We start from the raw sequence: 26,872 nt of genomic DNA, 5'->3' as shown, positions 1-26,872 counted from the left end.
CCTTCTCTATCAGGTAAGCTGGTTTACAGAGAGTTATCCATTTCAGTCCCCCCAATACCTTCTGCTGTGCTCTTGGTATTACTCTGTTGTCTGTCATGATATTTGTGGTGTAAAATTTTGCCAGCCACAGTTGCATTTCACAGTGCATGTTGGAAACATTGACATTATTCCGCCCTCTCATGACCATAGGTGAAGGTCAGAAGTAGCAAACGCAAAAAAAAGCTGCCTTCCAGCTCAGCTCTCCTCTTCACACAGCAGTCCAGTCTGCAACAATCCGCCTGCAATCTCCGCTCCACCCTGCCTGAACTCATGAACTAGACCCAAGATACTTGAACTCTCTCGTTTGTCGAAGCTTTCAGCAATATCCTCATCCGGAGTCAGCAGTTTTCCTCCCCTGCTGAAAACGGCCTGGCTAAAGATCTGCTTTCCCTTTCTGAGACTATGATGGTTTGCCACAAGTAACCGAAAGTCCTTTCTGGAGGCATTGTAAACTGGGTGGCAGACCGGGTCTGGGACCTGGGCAGGCCAATCGCTCGTATCACACACTAGCTCATTGTTGCTATCACAATAAATTTTGTTATCACTTCCATTTGATTCTCTCCTTCTTGAATTGAACTCCAGATTCTAGTACATAATTTAGGATTACTCAGTGTAAGCCAAGCCATCTTAACATTAATGTATTCCTATGGCAGTCCAACTACTTAAGATCAAACCAAAGACTGACTTTTCATGTCTTACAGTAGGCTAATTGTTGGACTGAATTCTCTTTACTTAGCTTGAGCAGTTCTTGGCATAATAGGATTAGTACAGTTGCCCAATAGGGCAATCTACTGGTATACCAACAAATACATGAAGCCAGCGTAAAGTGATGGTCTCAAATGCGTTAAGAAGGCAAGAAAATTCACTAATTAACTTTTGACAAGGAACACCTTGAAAACCATTCTTGGTGACTACCTCATGAAGCTGATTTAAGATAATGTTCCATATATATATATATATATATATATTATATATATATAAATAAATATAAGTGTATGTGTGTATTTATTTTTACATAATATATAAATATGATACTTTGTTATATATTTGTTATATTTGTTTGTTTGTTACCTAAGAGTAGACAGAAGTAGAACAGAAAATCAACTATTTTAATAGTTTGTCATTTCTCATGTAAAATACCAAACATTTCATGCTTCTAGCTTCTCAAATTAATGTGAGGAATGATAAAATTCTTATCAAAAGCACTTTGCTTTTTCACAAATATTGTGAAAGGTGTGATTTTGGGCTTGGAAGAATTGTGACAGGCATTTCTCACTGTTTTCACGGTTTTCATATTAACAAACCAATCAATTAGACTAATTGAAAAATAATCAGCAGATTAATCCATAATGATAATTATTAGTTGTAGAACAACTAACTAACTAAAAACTAATTAAAAAATTAGCTCAATCTCAACCAACTACAGTAAAATCCTGCTTACACAAGTAATACTAATCTAATCTAAATATATGTAATAGAAGTATTTTGTTGATTGTACTCCTACGTGCTTTAATTTAAGTAACATTTTCAATGAGATGGACTTTTACTTGTAAGAGTATTTTGTGGTATTAGTACATTTCCTTAACTTGAATACTTCCTTCACCACTGGGCTACAGACACGTCACATCAAAAAATGAGTGTAATTGACTCTGTGTCCCCTTGAGGTCGCGCTCTCCCTCCTCCTGTCTCTCCTCTGGTCCCTGCAGCCTCATGCTGTCTGTCTCCATCTCCTTGAGAACCTTATCAGCTGAAGTCATCAGGCGCTCAACTTTGGCCATAATTTGATGTTTATAGGGGGGATATCAGCTAAAGTAAAAACTGAATTTGCCCGCGTCAGCCTGTGTTTTTTTTGTTTGTTTGTTTGTTTGTTTGTTTTTGTTTTTTTGGGGAGTGACGTAATTGAAATCTTTTGTAAGGGTAGCTAATAATCATTTTAAAATAAAGTGAATATAAGGGGACTCCTATAACTGGTGTCAGGGCGTCTTTGCCTAACAGTCTAATAAATATGCGAATAAGACGTTCGTAATGCAAACACAAGTAGCCACTATTTCACACTTCACACTTGTTTAATATAAATTTATTTTAAAGCGAGAGTCGTTTTTGACATTTGGTCGGTTCTGTCAGGACATTTCTGCACGTTTTTTCAGTTTTTGCTTTGTAAAATCTGGACTGCAGCAACGCCTCACGACTTCTATTTTTTTTTTCACCCCCACAATGCTTTGCGGTAGGGGTTGTCGTGTGTGTGCTGTCTGTGGTGCTGAAGCTGCGCGTGCCTCGGAGGCTGCTACCATAGAAATCCACCCGAGCATCCTTCCGCGAGTGGACCAGCGCGAGGAATCGTTTTTTTCCACTGTTGCAAAACTGCTGGTCGGGAAATTCAGGATGCTTCTGCCAGCTGTTCCAGCCTTATTAATCTCTTTATAACTACAAACTGCCTTTACATTTCTTTAACATCTGTTTTTAAAGCACAAGCTACAAATCGGAGACGCTCCTGAAGCTGTTTTCTTGGCGGTTTTTCGAGGCTCGTCGTCTCTCCGGCGCCGCCGCCTGTCCAGCCGCCTGTGCCGCTCCAACCTGCATCCTTTATGCACAGCACGCTGCTCCGGTCCTCCCCAACAAAACACACCTTCGTGTCCGAGCACCATGGCCCGCTCCAGCCGCTTTCACTGAGAGACATGGAAGCGAAACAGCACCCGATAAAGAGCCTAAAAAGCTACCCGGAGACCGGCGGCCGGAGCCTGGCAGCGGCCGCCGGAGGAGACGGAGGAGGAGGCGGCAGCGGTGGTGGTTATCGAGCCGGCTCGGCTGAAATGGAGATGGAGACGAAGATCCAGAAAGCCATCGACTTCAAGGCGGAGGGTCATCGCTGCTACAAGGAGAAGAAATTTCGGGAAGCGATAGGCAAGTACCACCGGGCGCTGCTGCAGCTCAAAGGGGTGCATGTTGTCGATGGGACGACGGGCTCCGAGGTCAACCTGCTGAACCAAGCCGCGGCCAAGCTGACCGAGGAGCAGCGGAGAGCCGTGGAGAGCACCGAGATCGAGTGCTACGACAGCCTGACAGGTGAGCGGTACCGGTACACCCCCACAAAGACACGCAGACCACTGTAGCGTTGAGGTACTGCTGACACCATTGTTCGTTCCGGTTCATCGGGTTCACACAAGCTGGTGGGTTGTAGGTAGGCTATTTCTGCAGCTGCTGGATTTCTTGTTCAGAGGCAGGTGAACTAACACTGGTGTTGGACTATAAGGATGCAGAAATAGATCATAGTGTCAGCGGATAGTACATGGTGCAGATTTAATGGGGAATAAGGGGGGTGTTTTACTGTCTGACCAAATTAGTGCCTATTTGAGACCATTTGCCAGCCACCACAGAGAAATGTCACAGTTAAATTAACACATCTTTTCATGGCCATGCTTATTTCAGGCTCTTAAACAGCCTTTCAAATGGCTTCTTTTCAGCACATTGGTGCTTTTTCCAGTAATTTCATTATTACTATTTCAAGTGAACATGTAACTCACTATTGTGTTAGTTTGAGACAAAGACAATGAAGTCACACCACCAAAAGCCTCATGTAATTGGAGATGAATATAGCTATGTTTTCATGAGCCAAGCTCACTGCTGTTGTAACATCAACAGCTGAAAAGGGTGATGGGTGATGTAAGGCTGTGTCTAATGGCACCACTTTGCAGTGACTTACAGGGTTAAAATATGAAGTCATTACTGTTCTGTCACTAGTATTTAAACCGTCAACACATGTCAGTGCTCATGTGCCATAACAGACCTATTCAAAGTTCAAACCTTAATAAGGCTCTATGTGGTGGCTTCCAAAGACAAACCTATTATCCGCCATGAATGATTATTTTTGTTAGCGATTATTTCCACAATTAAGTAAACTGTAAAATGTCAGAAAATACTGATTTCTGAGGCCTGTGATATCTTCACATATCATGTTTTGTCCAACCAACTTATAACATACTTTGAATGACTTATGTAAGATGCCACGCAAATGTTTTCATTCAATAGACTGTAATTTCTGTAAATAGCCTTGTAAGCAGATTTGATTATGTATTCTGATGACTCACTTATTTTTTGTATATTTATAAATGTATATTTTTCTCTTACTTGTATATGTGAAATATAGACAGAGTACACACAAATCACTGTCAATGGTTGAAAGACACTCCCACAGAAGAATAATTGTCCCACACCTGGGCACACACGATGAATGGAGCATTATCTGTTTAAGACCATGGTTGTAAGAACTGTCTGAAATACTTCTGACGAAGGTCTAGGTAGATGGAAACATTTGGATGATGAATAAATCATGATGCTAAGCAAGAGCAGTGTGCGGGATATTCTAGCATATTTCCCTTTTTTTATTAAAAAATAAATAAATTACCCAATCAATTTACTTATTTCTACTCAAGTGTACAGGTTTGTTTCTTGGTGTCAGGGGAAATAATGAAACTGCTATGTATAATAGGGGTCACTAGGGTCCCAACAACAAATCTTCCAAGGTCAAGAATGAACATTTAAATGGTCTTAGACTTTTGGATCCCGCTGTATGTTTAAGATAAACAGCAGGCCTTGTTTCAGTAACCTGGTATCATGATATCTTAGATATTCTTTTCCATTCACCTCACACATAAAATGTACAGTTTAACCTGGAGGAAAATAACCTGCCTAGATGCTGTTCACTGTAATGGGAGGTCAAGCTAGATTTTCACTAAACATGCTTGAGTATTTCAGAGTGTAATCGGTGAGAGATGAGTAATTAATTTTGTAATGTTGCTTCAAATGACAAATGAGCATATTTGCTTGAGTAAGAAATAAACACATCATTATTATAGCCATTGAAGACAGATGATAAATAATGTATGGTCGTAGCTCTGCTGTAAAATCTTAATTATAACCACAGTATGTGCTCAGTATGCAGCGTGAACAGCAGATGAAGATCATGAGGAATGTTGGCATCTAGAGGGAGATGATGATGATGATGATGAGGAATGGTGCACACTGGCACTACAGCAGTTATATCGCATCACTTCTAAGACATCACTACCTATGTAAATGTTGAGATTTTGGGCCATGAGCGTTGAACTACAGAGGCCATAGTGATGTTGTGTCCTGTTGCTGTGCCAGGCGCTGCCCAGTCAGCTGCCATGATGCACTGAAGGTCGTGTCGTTCTGCGCAATATTCAGGGCCTGTCTGGAGCCTGTAGGGAGGCCACTGTGGCGTGAAGGAAAGATGGGGGAGGGAAGGCAAAAAGGAGGGGGGAGAATGAAATAAGGAAGAAAAAGGGGGAATTTGGGAAGGAAGAAGGAGGGAAGCAGTAGATATGGTGGAAATGACGAGCAGAGAAAGGAAGTCAAAGTATAAGAGGAAAAACGGCATGGAGAAGAACAGTAGAGAGCCATAAAGGGGGGGAGGAGGGGACTGCTAGCACACGACAGGGGGCCATATTTACCATGGTAACCATGAATTGGGCCTTTTCCCTGTTGTATTAATACTGCTCATACCCTCCCCTCATGGCTGCTTCAAACAAGAGTGTGTGCACATGCGCACTCATGCACATGTGCACACACACAAAGAAACCGCACGTCAACCTGGCTTTGCCAGCAATGACTGTTTTCATGGACAACAGTAATGTATGTGCTTTGATAAAGATATTTGTTAAGTTTATAATACAGCCTGTGATTTATAGTGTTATTTCCTTGTGTGAATATGGTACCATTATACTGGTTTCCACTGGAACTTAAATGTTGGTACAGTGGAAGAAAATTAGACTATGAGCAGCAAGTAACAACTGGGCATTTTAAAGGAAAGGATGAATAAATTATACTCTAGTTTTATACATATTGGTTAATTATGGGGTACAGTACTAAGAAATGAACTGAAGTTTGCTGAAAATGGTGTGAACAAAGTCGTTCCTATTGTGTAACTTAATAAGGGGAGAACAGCCAGACGTCATTACAGCACACATACATTGTGAGATAGATAGATAGATAGATAGATAGATAGATAGATAGATAGATCTATGTCTATCTATATATATATAGCAGAAAATACAAAAAAGGGGTGCCTAATTTACAGTTGAGCCTCTGGCAGACAGCTACACCTATGCTCCAAGCATTTATTTGTCATATTTAAGTCTTCTACTTCACTGTATGATTTGGAATAAAGACAAACCGAGAAATGCCCCATGAGCTCCTGTCAGCAATTCCCATCAAAAGACCAAAGCCAACAATATGTTGGTCCATGTTTTCCAGCTTCTCTCCCATATCTCACACTACAGTCCAAACTGCTCACAAACATTTAGTTTTGTTTTTTTAAAAAGCAGGTTCCTAAATTGTGAATAACTCAAACAGGAGTAAACTATGCATTTGTTGGTGGTATTTTAAGCCATGGTTTAATACACATTTAGTGCTCTGATTAGTATTTACAGCAGCAGGAAAGTGTATGTGGGAGTGACTCAAAATAATCTGCACAACAGTGCCAATATTTATGGTAATGAAAAAACATGTCATCCAGTGAAATTGTGGCTCATTGATGTGTTTTTAAATAGTTTTTGTACAGCAATAAAGCTCTATGGCATGGAGGAGTAAGATATCAGGCAATCATTTTCAGTGAATAAATTCATTGTTGGTTTTCGTCCTTTCATGGGGACAGTAAGAAAAATGCAGACAAAAAATATAGACATTAGATACAAATACTGACAGCCTTATTTTTCAATAAGTTGCCTAAAATTGGTACTAACATAGGAAATTGTCTCTTTTAGGTTATCATGTTGTGACAAAATACTCATTCTGAGATATCTGCCCAAACAAACAATAACAAATAAAAGTTATCTCAAATATTTCAGAATATACCGTACAAAGTGCAGTAAGCAGAAAAACAAATGAAATCAGTATTTTGTGGGGCCACACTTTTATCACCAGTTCTCCTCAATATACTTGTCCAGTTGTCCAAGAGTCTTGAACTTGCCACAGTTCATCTGTGGATTTAGGCTGTGTCAGTGTCTCCTGTCTCATCTGACTCCGTGATGTCGAGATCAGGGCTCTGTGGGGGCCAGACCATCTGTTGCAGGACTCCTTGTCCTTCTTCATAGTTCTTTATGACTCTGGCTGTAGAAGCAGAATGAATCTGGACAGATCACAAACAGCTGAAGGTCCTAAAACTTTTGCAAGTACTTTGTTTTTTCAGAAAATTAAAGCATTTGGTTTTCCACAACACTAAAAAATACTTGTTTCACTGGGTTGTGACTCACTGATGTTTTGCCTTGTGATTTTGACTACTTGAGTAACTATACTGTATATAACCTTTTACTTAACCAGGTAATCTAATTGAGATCAAGATCTCTTTTACAAAAGAGGCTTAGGTACAGCAGAGAGAATACCATAATGTATTTACAATACATCAAAATAATGCTGTTATAATCTTCCATCCCAACTCTACACATCTTCATTAGCGAAGCTTAAATCAACCCCTGTTTTCTTCAGGTTAAGGCTGTCACAAAATGAGATATGCATGGTAATGTCTTATTCAAAGCATTGCCTTGATCAAGTTAATAGGAGGTAATTGTGGATTCTGTTGTCTAAACAGAGTCACTGGCCCAATCCCAATATCCACCCTCATGACTGCTCAAATTTGAGGTGCGTGCCCAGTGAGTTCATGAGGGCTTAGGGCTGTCCTACTGTAAAACCATCAAGGGCATCTAACAGAGCCTTTTATGCACACTATCCGTAAGTTTGCATTTCTGCAGAGTTTGCCTGAGGGAATTACCTCTACCGTTGTGATGTTAAACATGGATTGCCATGGTTACCAGGGGAGTTTCAGAAGCGTTTAAAAACTGGAAAACAACTGCCATACAACAGTTTAAGAAAATAGAATAATAAATAAAAATGAAAGGAACTAACCCTAATGTTAACATTACAAGAAGTTTACATGCCAGTATAATTTGGTCTAGCTTTCATAATATAAACACAGGTCACTGGTGATTCAGAGCCAGAACGGTCCTATGATTGCATGATGATGAATTCCAGATGTGCTTTCATCAGCTCTTATCCAACATTATTTTTTTGTTTACAAACAGGGAGCAAATGGAGGAAATAAAACATGCAAAATCAAAAGTCCTAAACCCACAATTGTTCACAACATGTTTTGGCGTTCTGAGACGTGATAGGTGATATGTCACAAAGTGCTGTCCCGTTCCTATTTATACCATTTTGAGCCCTTGCAGCCTCTTGCACTCAATCACTTATCAGGTGACATCAATTCAGTCTTTGAGGGTTCAGGACTTCTAGGCCTTAGGAGGGACATTGGGATTGGGCTAGTGACTTCTTTAGTAAAACAAAATGGCAGTTCATTTTGAGAGAGATCAAAAATGGTCTTTAGAAGTAAGAAAAGCACGTTCAGAAATTCTTACTGTTCAGTAACTCTCACTGACTGACATTAAGCAGTGACTCATTGCGTGCATAGTAATCTGGCTGCAGTCTTTGATGTGCGGCTGCACCTGGTTATCCAGAGCTCTGCTGGGCAGATGGTGGTCACCGTGGTTATGAGTGAGGAGCTGCCATTTGATTGGTCGGCTGTCTGTGGATCTGACGTATAATGGGAGAGCAACAAGCAGCATCGTGTGTGTGTGTGTGTGTGTGTGTGTGTGTGTGTGTGTGTGTGTGCAGTAAGAAGGAAGGGCAGTTGCTTCCAGCGCTGTTTGTCCTGCCATCCTTTCTGTACCCATTGTTGATTTTGTGTGGGCCTATTGGTTATTGGTGTGCATTTGTGTTTTCTTATCGTCTTGCCTTTGTTGTGATGAGGACTTTTTCTCACTTCTGTGTGCCTGGCATTGGTGGAAAGTGAATAAGTGCATTAACTTTAAGTACAATACAGTTTTGAGGTACTTGTACTGTACTTGAATATTTTGATAATATGATGCATTGGGATAGATTGAACTACAGCTACTTCAGTTAGCTGATTAAAGGATTGACAGAAAATTAACCAGTAACTATTTTTAGTTTAATAATCATAATTTTCTGAGCAAAAATACCAAATACTCCCTAGTTCCAGCCTGTCCAATGTGAGAATCTGATGCTTTTTTTTTTGTTGTTGTTGTGCATGATTGGACACTATATATCTTCTATCTTTTTTTTTTTTTTTTTTTCTTACAATTGAGCAAATAAAACAAGACATCTGAAGAAGCCACTTTGGGCTGTGGGAAATTATAACAGGCATTTTTCTCTGTATTTTATGAGATTTTATTAACTAAACAATTAAGGAAATAATCAGCACATTTGTCAGCAATGAAAAATAATTGTTAGTTGAAACCTCAATTAAACTACACAGCAACATATGAAATTGTTCACACATCAACCAACTACAACAATAAAATGCTCCTTACACATTAATGATAATCCAATAATATAAATGGTAATACTCACAATGACCATTTTTCTGCATTATGTGCTAATTAAGGACATTTTGCTGATGATGCTTTTACATTAACTATAACTCATAATGAAGTTTTTTTACAATGTGGTTTTGCTACTCTGTGTTTTTAAAATAAATAAAATAAGACCCTAATAATTCAGGAATGAAGGAGATGTCTACAAGAGAGGAAATATGAGTTGTGGTTAAAGAAAAGGGAAACTGAAAAATAGATATAAGCACCAACATTAACATCAACCGATTGTGTCAAACAGAAAGACGATGGATGGTGAATGTCCTACTTGCTGGCTTTGTTAAGGAGACACCCTGAGTCTGTGTGCCTCTGCAGGGCTGTATCTAAATGGGTTACACCGCTACCACCAACCCCACCGTCTGTGTCTGTTGCAGTTCACAGCGTTGCAACATGTTAGCCAGAGGCAGACTGCCTGCCAGCCCGCCTCAGCCACCCACCATCACAAATGCACTGAGAGGCACATGAAGAAATAATAGATGTGACTGCAGTTTGTTTGCTCTTTTTCCTGATATTGATTGTGAAGAAGCACAAAAACGGCATATTTAGACAGACCTGTATCAAGCAGTTTGGAAGCTGTAGTAACTTTTAATCTGTTCAAATGCACATCAGGAAGTGCACAGAGAATAAAACGGGTAGCAGTATGACGTGATCCTGTGGTGAGAGTGATCAGTCTGACTTTTCATTAACTCCTGCTCGCTCTGATCTCCGTCTGAAATCTCCCTTTGTTCCTCCTGACTGACTCGATCTGTGAATGAGTCATAAGTCACAGCCTTGGGAGAAAGGCAGCAGGGGGGGACGAGTGTTTGTTTCGTAACACCATCCACCTTTTTATTCAACTCTGCAGCTCACAGTTGCTCTGCTTGCCATGATGATGATCCAGCAATTTCCACCCACTCATCACATTAAAGAAAAAAAACGTTAAAAGAATGAAAATAAAAACACATCTTTTTACATAATGATCTTTTGTATTTACACGCAGAGGCAGTTATGGTGTTGGGTAATTTAACCTTAATAAGACTGACAGTTACTGACCAGTTACTGGGCTGTTGTTATGCTGTTTATAGCATCTCATGCTGCCTTAACTGTTTATCTATGGTAAACTCTGCATTCAGTTATAATTTCCTGTTCACAAGGAAATAAAATATGTGGACAATGACCACATGCTGCGATTAGTGGGATACAAGCACACAGTGACAGACAGGCTGACTGAAACTCTTCGAAAGCTGTTTTTGTCTTTACCTGATTAATCAATTAACAGATCTGCCATGATTTCATTTGTCAGGAAAACCTAACAAAATTCACTGATTACAATGTGAGACTTATTTCTTTTCTATCATGTTAACAGTCCAAAGTTTTTGACGGTTGGTTGGACAGAATAGAGCAAAGCAACTTGTAAATGTCAGCTTGCATTCTGGGAAACTGTAATGGGCATTTTTCATTATTTTCTCATACTCTTTTAGTTGAAACTATGTATCAGGTAATGAAGACAAATAGTCAGCAGATGAATAAATAATGAAATTGATTACTTGCATATCTAAACTCACTTGTGGACACAAACACACCATTCTGCCCGTGAGAACACGTAGTTTAAATTAAATTTCTGCTAATGTACTTATTTGAAACTGTAGGAGAAAAGTGAGCATATTTTTGGCTGTGATTATGATTTCTTTTGTTTGTTTGTTTTGGCTACTTGGCTGCAGCAGAGCATGCTGTAAACATAATCACCAAGATTAATGTTGAACGTGTTAGCAAACAGTTGCCTATTTGCACTTGCAGCAGATATGGGGCAACATTAAGATTGGAGTCGTGTTTGTGTCAACCTGATGAATGTATGTCCATCATTAAACCTGGTATAGCTTTAATGATGCATAACAACAAGTAATTATGTTCCTAACCTCTTTAGGAACCATTTAATTTGGCCCAAACACAGTAACAAAAACACCAATCCTGTCATTTCGAATCGTCATTTAATGGTACATCCTTTTCTGAATGTGTTTGTGTCCCATCATGTGTGTCCTGTATTGAGAGCTTCAGTGACATCTTACCGAGCCCATCAATGAACTTTTGAACCATGACATGCAATTACAGGCCTTAAATGAGCCTTTAATGAGCCTGTTGGTGACATCAACATCTGTTATTGCTGGACCAAAAATAAAAGCCCTTCCTTTGTCGCAGTACCATCATAATTCATAGCACTATTGCACCACTTCCTCAACAGCCTTGAAGACTTACCACATCACAGCCTCTGAGCCCAATCTTGCTTCAGATGAAGGATGCTGGGCCTGCATTAGAATAACGTCAGCGATGTGTAACACCACAGACGGAGTGATTTCACCAGTCCACTCTAACCCACTGCTAGTGAACAGTCGATGCCTGCTTACAAAAGCAGAACAGAACAGAAAACTCCTCCCTTTCATCCCCTGCCAGCTCCGTCACCAGGGGACGTGGTGGAGCGCATGAGATAAAGGCAGAGGAAAGAGCATGAGGTGGGAAGGAGATAGGGAGAAGAATGCAAGATGGAGGGGTTAAGACGAGGAGAAAGCAGTGTTGTATAAGCAGTTGGGAGAGGTGCTTTGTAGAGAAGAAATGCACTATGCAGTGTGCTCGTAGGAGGATGGAGGGGAAAGAGATGCCATGTGAGGGTGAGATGGGGGATGGGGGGAGGTTTGGTTGGTGTTTTTCTTCCCCTCTGTGCATGTGCGTCTGCCATTGGAGGGGTGGCCAGAGCCGTGGGAACGTTGTGTGCCAGAGCTGCAGATGGCATGGCATAGCTGTCAGGGGTACGACTGGCACTCCCTCTACTGTACCACTCACACTGTACTGTCCTTCATATACCAACCCTCTGAAGTACCTCACAGCTGAGAGCGAGAGGGAGATTTGGAGGATGGGGGAAGGGGTGACTCCGTAGAAAAGATAAAGAGGCTGAAATCGGGGAGGGAGTAAAACCAAGGGAGCGGGAGAAACTGGACAGAACTCTTAAATATGAGGGAATTATACGACAGTGGAGGGAGGGTGCGACTGTAAAGGAGAGTGACAAGAAGGGAAAGAGAGGAAGAAAATGCTTGCCTCTATGACCTCGAAGTAGTGAGTGAGTAGAGTTTTCAAGACTGCATTTGTATTTTGTTTTTTCATTGTGGAGGGAACAGCGCTGAGAAATTCAATCCAGACCAAACTGATTTATATCGCAGCCCTGACAGGCCCAGATGACTCCTGTCAAAAGAGTAAATAAGATTCAGTCATCTGTCAGGGAGAAAAGGAAGCGATGGGACAGGCAGGGAATAAGAGAGATGGAGTGGGAGACGGAGAAGAAAAGGAAATACAACTAACAAGAAAAAAATGAACTAAACTTTTAATTTATAAAGCACAATATTGAATACTGAAATATTGAAACTATATAGTGTTCCCAATTTGGCACGCAGGCTGCATGCTTCAATCCTCCATTGTATTTAACAATAACAATGCTAACTTGCTGACATTTAGCCGGTGTAGTGTGTGCTCACTACCTTAGTTTATCGTGTTGGCATGCCAGCAATTGCTAATTAGCTTTAAAAGTAAAGTACATTCGAGATAGATAGATACTTTATTTATCCCCTAGGGAAAAATTTAGGTGATGGGAATGTCATTAGTTTTGCAGGTGTTTGGTCATAAACCAAAGAATAAAGATAGATTAATAGTATAAATAATTAGCAGGAATAAGGATTGTGCTGCTGAGATTAAAAACCCAAAAGCACTTATTATGAGATATCATCAGAAAGAAAAAGAAATGAAAATAAAACATATAAAATGGGTCAACTAAGGAAAACAATGCATTAATGCAAAATACCAATGGCAATAGAAAAAAACAGGCCTTAATATGTCGTATCACATAGGTGAAATGCGAATAAATAGAGTGCAATTGCTACTTAAGATATCAGGGGACAAAACATACAAAATTCTAGTCTGGCTCATCAAAACAAGCTCAAAGCCTGAATTTAAAGTTGTGAAAAAGAGAGGTTTTGCAGTACGTTGGTATTTACTCCACAGCTGTGTTCCTCTGATTCTGATGCTGTATTGACAAGGTTGTTCTAAATCTTGGAAAATGTAAATTAGGTCTGGTATTATGTGTGGATTTATGAATTTGACTGAAAAAATCTATCAAAAGATTGAGAAAACAAGCCAGGCTGATGCACATATTTGTATATAGAAAATACATGTGAAATAAACATTTATATTGGAAATAGAAACATCACTCAATTCACAAAAGGGGGGCTGGGTGTAAATGTTGGTCTAACAAATCTTTTTTTGTAATGAAATGATCTTAGGTTGGTGGAAGAAGAACGAACCCAAACAATACTGCTGTATGTTGCTAGATGAAAAATCAGGTGATCAGCAAACTCATCAGGATTTAGTGTCTGGAAACAAATCAAAATTTCATGGCAGTTCATCCAGTAGTTGTTGAGATCTTTCAGTCTGGTGAACCAGCCCACTCTGCCAACCCTATAGAGCCAGGCTCAGTGTTTGAGATGTGGCAAACATAAGGTGTTTGCACCACAGCATATACCACTTTTTAAAATTTCATCCTAATAGTTCACCAATTTAAAAAAAAAAAAAAAAAAAAAAAAAAAAAGGAAATAAATTCGAATTGTGTTTCTCACGCTATACCGACACCTCAGATTTATTATAATGCTTTTTGTGATATGATCTGTGTAATATGCGTGTTTGATTTTTGAAATGTGATCTCCTTTGATATGGACTGACTAACTGAAAATGGCTGTCAAAGCTGTTTTTAGTCCGCTGTTGAAAGTCATGGCATGAGCTGAGAGAAAACTGAAACAGATGCCCTTTCCTGACACCCTCAGAGAGAGAGGGGGGGGGGTGAGAGCAAGTGCAAGAGGAAGATAGAGAAATGCAGAATATTCATCCTCTGTAAGCCATCGGTAATGAGAATTTACTCAAGCTATTTGCGCATATCTAACACCCTGTGCTCCAGCGGACAGAGCAGAGTAAACCAATTGGCTGTTTATATTTATCTGTAGAGCTCCATGTTGATTAAAAAGCCATGTTGGTCTCTATCTGAGCTTTCCTTGTCGGGCCTGCTCCGGCCTGACACTGAATGCTTCATTACATGCACTGCCAGAGGTTGACATTGAAAACTCGTCCTTGTTACACCCTGTTTGTGACAGAAGTGAAATGTAAAGGTTGTGTTGAGCCTGTTTTGCTGATCCAGCTCCTGGGGCGATCCTCAGCTGAATAGAGTTACCATTTCTGATGGTGCTGTTTCACATTTAAATAAATAAATAAAGAAAGAAAGAAATTATGAAGCAAAATTTGGTTAATAAGTTAATAATTCTGTATTAACAATGGATTGAATTAATACTTTTATCTAATATGGCTGAATTATCTCTGCAGTTCCCCTCAGCTCTTTGGCGTTAAAAGCGTCCAAATGTAGAGCAAATTTTAACCAAATGTGAAAAGAAAACGTGAATTGTGAAATGTGTTTCCGTATACTACTGTTATGTGAATATTTGTTGAGAGTTGAGTGCCATTAAACCACTGCAGAAGAGAGTGCAACAAGATGACAGACATAAAAGAGCACAACAGTCAAATCTAAAACAATGGAAAACCATGTGGAAACATGATGGACATTTATGTTTATTTCATGGATTAATTTGGGGGACATTTGGGTTTACAGTGTCGTAATTGCTCAATGCAGATTTTATGTCTTCACCTGCTGCAGTTGTTTTCTCTTCAGTGAAAAGTCACATGCTTTATTTATGTCATGATTTATTCACCAACTATGTTTCCTTGCACTTTGTTCAATTTTTTGTTTTCATCAATACTACTTATCAACCTCAATCAAGCTTAAAGATTTTTTTTTTTTTTTGCACTATTTTGACCAGTTTTTCGACTCTCCACTTGATGTTTTGGTTAAAAAGTGCACAACTTTATTGTTTTGGTTCACTCCCACCGCTCTCATAAGTTTAGTTTCTGGCTGCAGGAGGCAGCTGTTTTCAGCTCTAAAAACCCACTGCTGCACCTGCTCAGCACCAAATGACAGACAAGACAGACAAAGTTCATAATTAGCTAGTGAACAATAGCAGAGCATTTAGCAGCTAAAGAAAAAATAAAGATTTGACTGGGACATTATTGAGGTGCCAGAAACACGACTCCAAATGAACTAATGTTGTTCCACATCTGTTGGATCAACTGAAAAGTTGATAGTATGTTGTTCACAGCTTGTTTATGCTGGTCCTATGTGTTCAGAAAATTAGTGGCTGCCAACTCACGGCTGTATCATTTTTAGAAATGATGAAAGCTCATGCTTTAGACGTTAATTTACTTCAGGTACTTAGTGGGGAAACTCTCCTACCTCGCAGATTAAGGCTGACTCCATGAAATTCTGAGCCAAACCATTTGGCACTTTTCTCTGTTGACCTTTCCAAGCACTCTCTCATCTATCTTGTTACTGCTATAATGTACAGAGCACGTTTCCCAAGGCAACTGTACATAGATTATCCAGACAGAAGTGGACTGATATCAGCAAACACGGCCTTAATTTCACTTGACAACATTTGACTTGAGTCCGTGGTTAGATTCTGCTGTGTTGGACAGCAGCAGAAGACAGTAGCCAAAGATCTGCTGAGCTAAAGGCACAAGCCTGTTCAGTGTCCACAGTTGACATCACCAATCAGATAACAGCCAAGCTAAGGGCCAGAACAAAATTATATCCCTGTCAGGGATTCAAGTACAGATATAACCTTGATAGAAGTCTCTTTAATGCTTTATTAAACTGCACTTATCTGCTGTTTGAATGTCTGCTTTTACTCAGGACAGTAAAAGTAATATAGTCCTAGATCCTCATTTGGCCCTCAGACACTTAAGGAAATAAAGTAAATATACCAATTGTAATGAGTTAAATAAAATCATAACATCATGAACTGCCCTTCATTTTCCTTTAGTTTCCACAAGAAACCACACAAACACCCACCCTGAGTACTCCAGGCTTATATTACAGACAAGAGGAAATTGCTCAGCCTAAGTTCTGGAAACTGCGAAGTGCCATGGAGAGCATTAAATGATTTCATCTTTGGTGAAGTCATAGAGAAGATAGCTTCCTCACTTGTATAAATATTTAAGTAGATGAACATTAATCCTGAGTCAGCGACTATTTTAGGAGAGCAGTGCAATGTAGGAGGATGGAAATTGATAGAGTAAGGTAAAAGATGGGCACAGCCAGGACCTTTGTGATTCATGAGTTGGGGGTTTGAGTACAAGGATGTGTGGTAAGAGGTGGAAACACTCACCAAGCTGTATGATTGAAGACGGAGATCTCCCTTCAGACCTTACAGTAAACTAAACAATAAAGGGAGTGGATTGCTGTGATTTTGTTTGTTTACAAAAAAGCCTCCCTTTGCCCCCTGCTCTCTGAGATCTAACAGAATAATCTGGTTACTTGATTACCCTTCACTCCTAGTGGGTAATCCATGCAGACATAACTGATGTACCAGCAGTTTCCAGGCATGACAGGCAGTGGAAATATGCTTATTCACTTTCTGCCTGAGAGTCAGATGAGAGGATTGATACCACTCTCATGTGAGTTTACATGAGAGCTACAGCCAGTGATCTTAGCTTAGCATAAAGTCTGGAAATAGCTAGTCTAAATCTATCTGAAGGTAATAAAATATGGCTACCAGCAATTCTAAAGCTCATTAACTGAAACAATCATTTTAAACTTTGGTTTCTGTATGAATTAAACCAACAAGATGTAATATGATAATAAGTGAGTATTAGATGTGTGAGTAGGTGGATTTTAGACGGTGCCAGGCTAGCTGTTTCTGTTTTCAGCCTTTATGTTAATGTTGCATTCATGCAATGTTAGCAGGATGGGAATGACAGGAAAACCTCCTGTTACTACCTCCTACTTGTGAGTGTTTATTATTCTCAAAAGATTACCCTCACTGTTAGCAGTGTAGTAACATTATTTAATGAGCCTAAATTAGCTTCATTTGCTGTGTTACATATTTGAGGCAGATTGACAAGTGAAACTAGATAGTTTACATATTGCTGTGAGGTTGTTCCTTTTGAATTAGTCGACTCTATTGTAATAGTTTTAACATTGCATTTTATTTATATGTAACTGTCAGCAGTGGTAGCTGTTTTTTTGACAATATAGCAGTTCTTCTCACCAAGTGGGAGATATCAGGAATTTTAGAGATAAAGTTTCTTCTGATCAGTTGCCCCGAATTATGGTCTGAATGAAAGGATGTGAACAGAGCTTACGCTAAGTTAACCAGCTGCTGGCTGTAACTGTATATTTAATATATGTATACATATTAGAGTGGCACTGAGCCTCTCATCTTGGTCAGAAAGCGAAAAAGCACATTTCCACAAAATGTCAAATTATTCCTCTAATCCAAGCCAGGAGTATTCAGAGTCTATCAGCAGACTCCACTCATGGAGATTTCCAAATCAAATCTCTTTACTCACCACAAATGTACACTTCTCAACCTTTACTATACTCACAGTATACACACTCAGTCTGTTCCTCAGTATAGTCATGCATGCTCATTGAAAATATTCACTGACTCATTTGCAAGGCCGGTCCCAGCACTCTACATTTCCAGCGACCCCCAGAGGGGCCTGTGGAGGCTTCCGAGATGCGCACAGTCAAACACGAGCAGTAAGAGAGTAATTATGAGGGTTTCTTTTTTTTTTTTTTTTTTAACAGCATATGGAGCTGCATCAGTCTTCCGCTATTGTGACACATAATCAAAGAGAGCATCTGCGCCACTTGTTAAAAGTAAAATGTTATTTGATGACAAGATGAGCTTTTATCATCTGTGTAATAATAAATCACAGTATTCATTATGTATATTTCTTCGAAAGGAAAAGAGCCTGTTTTATATTCCCTACGTCGCATGTAGGGTGATATAATACAGCCGACAAACTTGTCCTTAGATGCTCATCTTCTGCGGCCTTATGGATGTGACAGCAATCTGAAAAAGTTAAGACATGAAGAAATCAAACTTTATTGATCCTGGGAGGCATCACAGTAACACAAGGGGACCAGAAAGAGGTGTGTGTGTGTGTGTGTCTGTGTGTGTGTCAAAATTTAGACAGGTATAAACAGTACATGTTAATGTAACCTGTGTGCATGACCAGTTATTCTTACCAGAAAGTCACAACCACTAAAACAGCCATGAAATGTGGGGTTCAAGATGAAAGCGTCACAGAAATACAAAAGGTGCGAGGGAAGAGGGAAAAAGTAGCTGAGAAGGAGGATGATAATGCAGGTGGTGGCTGAAGTCGGAGTCAATGCTGTGTCATGTCTGTGCAGACAAGGCCTTGTGATGTAGTGAGCTAGGAACTGTTGCCCTGTCCCTCTCAATAACAGTGAAAGGCATTCGCAAAAACGCTTTGGGAGGAGCTATTCTTAGTGGGCCTGGAGAGACCGTCTCCGCTGTCCGAAAGCCTTGATGACAGCGTGTTGGATTGGATTTTGCTCCAAAATGTATGTGTGAGGCAGTTTCATGATGATGATGATTATACACGGCTCATTTTGTCTCTATAAATGAATCTGTTGCAGGAGTGCGACATTTGTAAGGGAGAGATGGCAGATCCTGTGAGAGGAGGGCAGGGCGGTGTTTGCTTCAAGGGGAACGGGGACACAGTCGTGAAGAAATGGAGGAGGGAAGGACGAGGGTCAAAGATGGATGCTGTTGCAGGGATGTGTGTGTGTGTGTGTGTGTGTGTGTGTGTGTGTCTGTCTGTCTCCGTGTGAGCATGTCAGTGAGAGTGATGGGTCTCCCCCTCTGCCATTATCTTCCCGCAGAACTAATTACAAGGTGATGGACAGTAGACTAATCACCAGGGTCACGAGTGGCTTTAAATTAGCCAGATCGTGGTTGGTTGGGGGCACAGGGAAGATGAGGTGATGCAAAGAAAGAGAGGATTCAGAGTTTAAAAAAAGATGTAGAAGAGCAGAAAAAGAGGAAGACGTGTTAGGCAAAAAAAAAAAAGCGCTTTCACACAGCTCACTCTGTCTGCTTCCCCGTCATCTCTCCTCTTGTCCTCTGTACCTCGCATACAGAAATTATTTTCCCTCGGCTGTTGCTGGATTTTGTTTTGTCAGTGCTGTCTCTATCTCTATCTCCATCTCTGTCCTCCCTCGCCCCCTGTCTCTCTCGTCTAATTTCAGCTTCCTGCCTTTTTTTTCTCTCCCTATCTCGCTCTATTATTCCTCACAGGCTTTGGTCCTCTGTCTGTAAATGAAAGCGAGTCTCGATGCAGGCTCTGTTTTTTTTTTTTTTTTTTTTTTTTTTTTTTTTTTGCAGACATGATGCTTGAGGCGAAGCAGTGGGGTTCCTGAGCATGTGTTAACCACTCCCACTCACCGCACCTCTCATTCGAGATTCAAGCAGCGGAAAAACACACAATCACATTAAGACAGGCAGACACATACACACACATACACACACACACACACACACACACACACACACACACACACACACACACGAACACACACTTGCCCACACTTGACAGCTGCCTTTGCACCTGTTGGGTTTTCTCTGGGCTTAGAAATTTAAATACATTTTTCTTTTTTCCTGTTTCCTGCATTTTGTCTACTTCTACTCCTTAAAACCTGGCAGTGAGACGGAGGATCCTCAGAAAGAGAAAGAAATACTTACCCCCGTCACACAGCCAGCGTCGCAGCATCACATGAATCCTCAGATTATTCTTCTTTGCCTGTCCTCAAATGACAAGGCAAATCTATCTGCACCGCTTTGTTTCCTTTCTGCAGTCTCACATCTCATTATTCTTCCTCTCTCATCCCATGTACATGTACCGGCTGAACCCTGCATTTTTAATCCAAACAAAAATCTACAAGCTAAATCTGATATGTTGTTGACTTTAGATTTTCATAGAAAGATCAAAGTTCAAGGTCAGTTCTGCAGCCCTTCAACTGGCAGCGTTGTAAGATCTTGCTCATGGTCACACAATATTTGTAACAAGAGCCGCAACTAACAATTAGTTTCTCGATTCATCGCTTAATCATTTTGTCAAAAAAAAAAAAAAAATCTCCAGAAAGAGCAAATCTGAGAAGGTGAAATTTGAGAAGGTGGAACCAGATCATGTTGAGCATCTTTGCTCGAAAAATGAAAAGATAAATCATTAATCAACATAGTTGCAGATTCATTTTCTGTTGATTGACTGACTGATCAAAATCATGCATTATGTCTGCTTGTAACCCCTTGTAGCTTTTTGCACATCTACCTGCATCGCCAGACGACGGCACTGATATTGGACAATTCTGGAAAAACCCGGGATCAAATTCACTGACAAATGTCGGCAATTTGGTATCGTTAAGGTTAGAAAAAGACTGTGGTTAAAACAAATAAACCATGGTTAGGATTAGGCCACAAGAGCTCTTGGTTATAGCTCGGGAAAGATCATAGTTATGCTTGATAAAAATGTAGATCTGTGACCAGAGGCAAACTGATTCCCTGCATGAAAGCCAGCTGTGCTATAACTACCCATCCACCACATCCACAGCTGTACAATCTGCCTCCTTACATATAGGACACACACTACTACTTCCTGTACTGGCACTGCATGTTGGCACTGGATGTACTGTAGATGTAAAGATGCAGAATGAATGTGTCAAATTGATGATTATGCTCATTACAGGACAGTAACCCAGCTAAGTGGGGAAATCTGTGAGGGTGTTTTAATTTACAGCCACCGTGAGCTTACAACAGCCTCACGACTAATAAATAACACGGATGAAAACAGAGGAAGCAAAGCAACAAAGATTTACTCAGAGTAGCTTTTATTCATTTTTCTGACTTCACTATTTAGTGAACTCTATACAGCCTCATTTCCCAGTGTATATAGTGTCTGTATAACAACATGCAATGGTAACTGATGTCAATTGACCAGCCTGTAATTCACAAGGTTAAAATCAAAGATCTGTGGAAAGTCACAACAAAAGAACAACTTTGTTTTTTTTTTTTCTGCTTTCCAAACATTTCTCACAGCCGTTTTGATTTGTTTGTAGGAATCACTTTCTGATCACTCCAGCCACATCTCTCTTATAATACATGACACAAACAGAAACCCTGACACACACCTGTCCCTCTGTGACTTGGACACCTTGGCTCCAGTGATATTTCTCTGCTTTTTTTTTTTTTTTTTTTTTTTTTTTTTTTTTTTTTTTTCTTTTTCTTTTTCTTACATCGTGTCTCTGTCTGTGACCCTGCCCAGCCTTTCTTCGATGATCCCATCATTATCACACCCTTAATGCATCTCACCACACTTTAGATTCCCTCTGGCGTGCCATCCATCTGCCTAATGGGCCGGCAGGGTGCGGTCGGCCACACTGCTTTTGTGTGTCTGTGCTGTACAGTCACGTCTCTTTTTAACCATTGCTGGCATCAAACAGTTCATGTACAGTCATCAGTTTGTGATTCAGTGTGTATCTGTAGCTTCTCTGTGCGTGGTTGTGTGGTCAACCCTCGTTTACACCCACTTGTTTGTTTGCAGAAATCTGTGTTGCTGTGAATGCATTTGCACCTCTGTCTGTGACACTGGTAACTGTGTATCTGCTGTACGCGCGCTGTAGGTGTGTGTGTATTTTATGCATTGAGTATGTTAGTGTGTGAGTCTCGGTGAACTCTGTAACTGCGTCAGCCATTAGGCCATTATGGAGTGTAACTGAATCCTCTGAAAGCTCGGCTCGCGTCCACTGCTGTAGGGCGATAATGGATGGGCGTGTGGAGGGATGAGAGCAGTCATGTTGCAGCTGAACGGTTGTAAAAACAAATACAGGAGTGGAGTCTGTAGAGAGGTGTGCACGAGAGGGAGAGGGCATCTGAGGTGATTCTCACTGTACCGGGCCGAGCAGACTTATGATCGCTGAAGACGAGAAACAGCTTCGACCTTGCTGCTCTGTGCTGAGTCATGAGCTTCACTGAAAAAAGGGAGGATTTTCAGGCTTCTTTTTATTAGTGTGTGGTGTGTGTGTGTGTGTGTGTGTGTGTGTGTGTTGATGATAAACTATAATTTTATCTACTTTTTATACAGCATCTCATACACAAAGGGTTTGACATTATGAGGAAACAAAACAAACTAAACAGTTCACTTAAATTTTTAAAGCTCCCTCTTTTCTTCTTTCATTTTTCTATAGTTTCTATAGTTATGGTTGTCATTCCTATCAGCAAAAACTACAGCAGTGATTCCACACACACACACACACACACACACACACACACACACACACACACACGCAGTACGCACAGTACACTCTATGCATCCTCCAGACACAGGCAGCTTCACTAAATAAAAAAAAATACACTGACAGTTATTGAACTGGTCCATCCCCTGATGACCACAATGCATTATTTAGTGTTTTGCACTTGAGTTGTTGACAGGCAAGGCCAGTGTGTGCGTGTGTGACAGAGCCCCATTAGTCCTGCTCATTTGATGAAATACTCAGTCCTTGACCACTTCTCACTGCATTTGCTTTTTGTCCAAGCTGCTCCTAACATCTTAGACACACACACACACACACACACACACACACACACACACACACACACACACACACACACACACACACACACACACACACACACACCCTCTACAGTATGTCTCTGAGGTTCAGGGGGAGACGATAGGTAGAGGAACACTGTTTTCAGTTGTTTTTAACACACTCACCCCTTCTCCTCCCCCGCTAGTCTCCCATCGGTCTCACCTCTTGTCCTCTACTTCACCCCCAGCCACCCACATACATACTCCTCCTCTTCCTCCTCCTTCCCTCCTCACCCCCCCCCCCCCCCTCCCCCCCCCCCCCCCCTCCTGGCCCACCCCGCCCCCCCCCCCTCCCACCCATCTCTCACTCCTGACTCACCCTGCCTCCCAGCTAACAGTCCCTGACTCATGTTATTCACAGAGCTGTCCGTGTGTCAAGGGCAGAATCGGGGGAGAGAGGGAGGATGGAGGAGGGAGGAGGGATAAAAACAAGTCAGGGGAGGGAAAGGGTGGGGTGAGAGTGCTGGAGGAGATATGAAGGGAGACTGGAAGGGAAATTATTTTTGATATCTCATCAGATAGATTAAGACAGTGGCAAGGGTTGAAGGAGTGATGGAAAAAGGAAGAAATGAAGTGAAACAAAACCTTGAGTGGTTGTGATGACCAGAGGAATTGTGTTTGAGCGATCAGATATCAGAGCAATAAGCAGGCTTTTAAGAGCTATGGTGGACTAAAAGCTGTGTGTGTTTGTGTCTTTACTAATGCAGTTATCCTGACCTTAGCCGATCTCAGAGCTGTTGAGAATCGCTTCAGGGAAGTGCTGCTGCAAGTCACACATATAGGATTGATGACTACAGTGAAATACTTATTCTTAAGTACTCTGTGTTGAACCTCATGGCAGTTTTTCAAACGGTAAAGTTGGTTCAAGCTCAGCTCGCTTGGTCTCGTCATTCACATCTCATCTCCTGCGGTATCTGGCGTTCACTTGATCTCTGCATCCTCCTCCTCTCCTGCTGCCCGCAGTACTTACAACACACCTGCTAAGTCAGGGAAATAAGACTTAAGCATCCTCACAGTATTCAATCCCTCGTTCTCAAGCTGCGTTTTTCCCCTTTCCTCTATTTTACATGTCGAGCTCAACAGCAGCGTGTCGAGACTTTACTGCTTGCACAACTTTTTTTGTTGTCTTCTCTACTCTGTGAGACATTAGTGTTGGCTATTTATAGTCAGCTCACTGCCATCCTGAGGAAGTACTGTGGAGGCTAAATTTCATCGTGGCTCTATTAAAAGGCACCGAGTGAGATGTCAGCAGAATATCCCCGTCTTTGTTTTTGACTCGTGGGACCTACTTGTCTCCACTTAAACAGACTCGAGTTGTTTGCTTGGACCAAATCAGGCAAAATATTTTATTTTTCATTACTACCATTTTCAGCATCTTCTACTTATAAACTACTAACTCGTTCTCTCTCTTCCCTCCTGCAGCGTGTCTGTTGCAGTCCGAGCTGGTAAACTACGAGAGAGTGAAGGAGTACTGTCTGAAGGTGCTGAGCCACCAGAGAGACCACTTCAAGGCCATGTACCGCGCCGGCATCGCCTTCTATCACCTGGGTGACTACGAATGTGCCCTACGTTACCTGCGTGACGCCAAGAACCGCGAACCCACAGGTGAGAATATTTAAATACAGTCACATGACAAATGACGGAGGCTGATATTAGATTGGCTGCAAGCTATAGCGAAGCTCTGTAGTTTTTAAATTGAAGTTCATAATTCATAATTTCAAGTGGACTTGTAGAACACAGGCTTGAGGGCCATGTAGCTATCACACTGAGCTCATGTCCTCACTATTATTTTTATTTTTTTATTGACTGATTTATGAAACCAGGTGATAATATATCAGAATCCATCTTGCTGAATTTGAGCATTTTAAATATAATTTTTGAATAATGGGAACTTGAATTTTCTATTTAAATTCACGAATGCTGAAAAATATAGATACTGCATATAAAGTACCTGGAATTGCACAACTTGAAATTGGGGAAATCAGACCACATAAAGTCAGATAAATAGTTTTTAAGGGAAAATATTTCAGAGCGATAAATACTATTTAAATCTTAACATCAAGTATTCAGTAGGGATTACATGCCACAATTCGCTATTCGGTTGGTGACAAGATTCAAGTCTTCATTGCTGCTATTTGCTTCTTTATTTAACATTTCTCCTGATTTTTATTGCAAAATTTATTGAAACACCACTTAGACCTGTTTGGAAATGAAATTTAAGTGTAATTCAATAGTTAATTATAAAATATTAGATGCCTTTATTGTTGTCGAAATTTTCTTAGAGTAGTGAGGGCTGCTTGCTACTCTAATCTGATCTCAGTATTTCTAAAATCCTGGGTACTCCCCTGTGTTGTAGAAGCATTTAAAGGTGCCCTGTGGAGTTACAGTATGTTTACATTCAGTGCTTTTCATAGAAACGGGGTGTGTGTTTTCTTGAAGCCTGTTTAACTATGTTTCCTTCATCATAAAAAATTTGCAGATTTGATTAGATTTTTCTTAGATAGCTTTAAACTCACGTTTTACATCCGCTTTTGTTGGTGCATTACGAAATTTCATTACCAAGACCGTATATCATGCCACGCAGCTGCCTCTTTGTGCACATGGAAGATACAAACAAAACTTGCACCCACTCTTGAATAACTCAATAATGCTACTAATGGTCAAAAACTCTGCAGGGTACCTTTTAAGTCCGATCTCAATTTCGTGTTTTATTCCCAAATTGTAAGTGATATTTAATCAGCGATGTCACATTTACTATTGAGATGGTAACCATGCTGTATGCTAGAGTTTCTCTGTCTGACATAGTGAACCACATGCACTAAAGTCAACAGGCTTGGCTGTTTACATAGACAAACAGAACACACTGCTAGCTCTGTTTTTAATATCAGAGTGTGTGTGTACATGCAGCATTTGGTGACTGTGTGGGTTCAGTATTCCCAGTTAAAAACATTAAGTATTTAACCTTTTGCCTTTACTTTTTTTTCCCAAAAATTCAATCTTTTTTTTGGATAAATTTTTGTAAGGTCAGGGTCTGTCTCATTGGTGATTCATAGAGTTCAGAACTCTTTATTAGATATTTTCTGAAATGTCAACGGAGAAACGGTGCCACATTTCAGCTCTGTCATAACCAAAGTCTTTGTGCCTTTTTTTTTTCTGACATGAAAGAAGCCTAAATTTAACTGCATTATCAAATGAGATCACGTTAATTGATGTAAAAATGTGACTCTTCTTTAAATTGCTTCCTTTGTGCCTCACATCCATCACAGACACCAACGTGCTGCGGTACATCCAGCTGACGGAGATGAAGATGAGCAAGAGTGGACAGCGGGAACGAGAGAGCGGCAAAGAGACCCAGGGCTAATCCTCGACCTTTTGAGCCTCCCGACCCTTCAACCTTTGACCCTATGAGCAGTCCCAGATCGACCCTCCCTCTCTCCATCTCCTCTATCGACTCCTGACAGCAGCACAGCCCACAGACAGAAGAGACCGACCCAATCACCTGCCAGCGATGGACAAAAATGGGGGGATATATCAGGCGCTGTCTGCAACCCATCTCCCTCTTCCTTCTCTTCCCTCCTCTTCTCCCTTTTTCTCCCTCAGGTGCTGTGGTTCCTCTCCCTAGACGCAGACAGCCGAGCAAACATAAAAAAAAAACAAAAAAAAAACAAAACAACAAAAAACAAGGAAAATGCTGTATTATACTCATACGAAACGGTCGTTGTGGTGGACTGAAAAAGGAGCTTCAAAACATACATATGAATAATGGACATTTGCGTGATTTAGTAAACGTTTTAAAAACA

General features: G+C 40.6%; 1 protein-coding gene across 1 annotated transcript; it reads left to right on the top strand.

The window, feature by feature from the left end:
• The first annotated feature begins 2,302 nt into the window (after positions 1-2,302).
• On the top strand, positions 2,303-26,872 carry LOC111238147 (tetratricopeptide repeat protein 9A-like). The gene is made up of 3 exons (XM_022767550.1): positions 2,303-3,102; positions 24,495-24,677; positions 26,339-26,872. The coding sequence occupies exons 1-3, from the start codon at positions 2,625-2,627 to the stop codon at positions 26,431-26,433; spliced, it is 756 nt and encodes a 251-aa protein (XP_022623271.1). The 5' UTR covers positions 2,303-2,624; the 3' UTR covers positions 26,434-26,872.

Source organism: Seriola dumerili, unplaced genomic scaffold (genome assembly GCF_002260705.1).
Source record: "Seriola dumerili isolate Sdu_G_001 unplaced genomic scaffold, Sdu_1.0 BDQW01001195.1, whole genome shotgun sequence".
In the NCBI taxonomy this organism is placed as follows: Eukaryota; Metazoa; Chordata; class Actinopteri; order Carangiformes; family Carangidae; genus Seriola; species Seriola dumerili.
The sequence above is the reverse complement of the archived record's forward strand: the minus strand, read 5'-3'. Positions and strand labels throughout refer to the sequence as shown.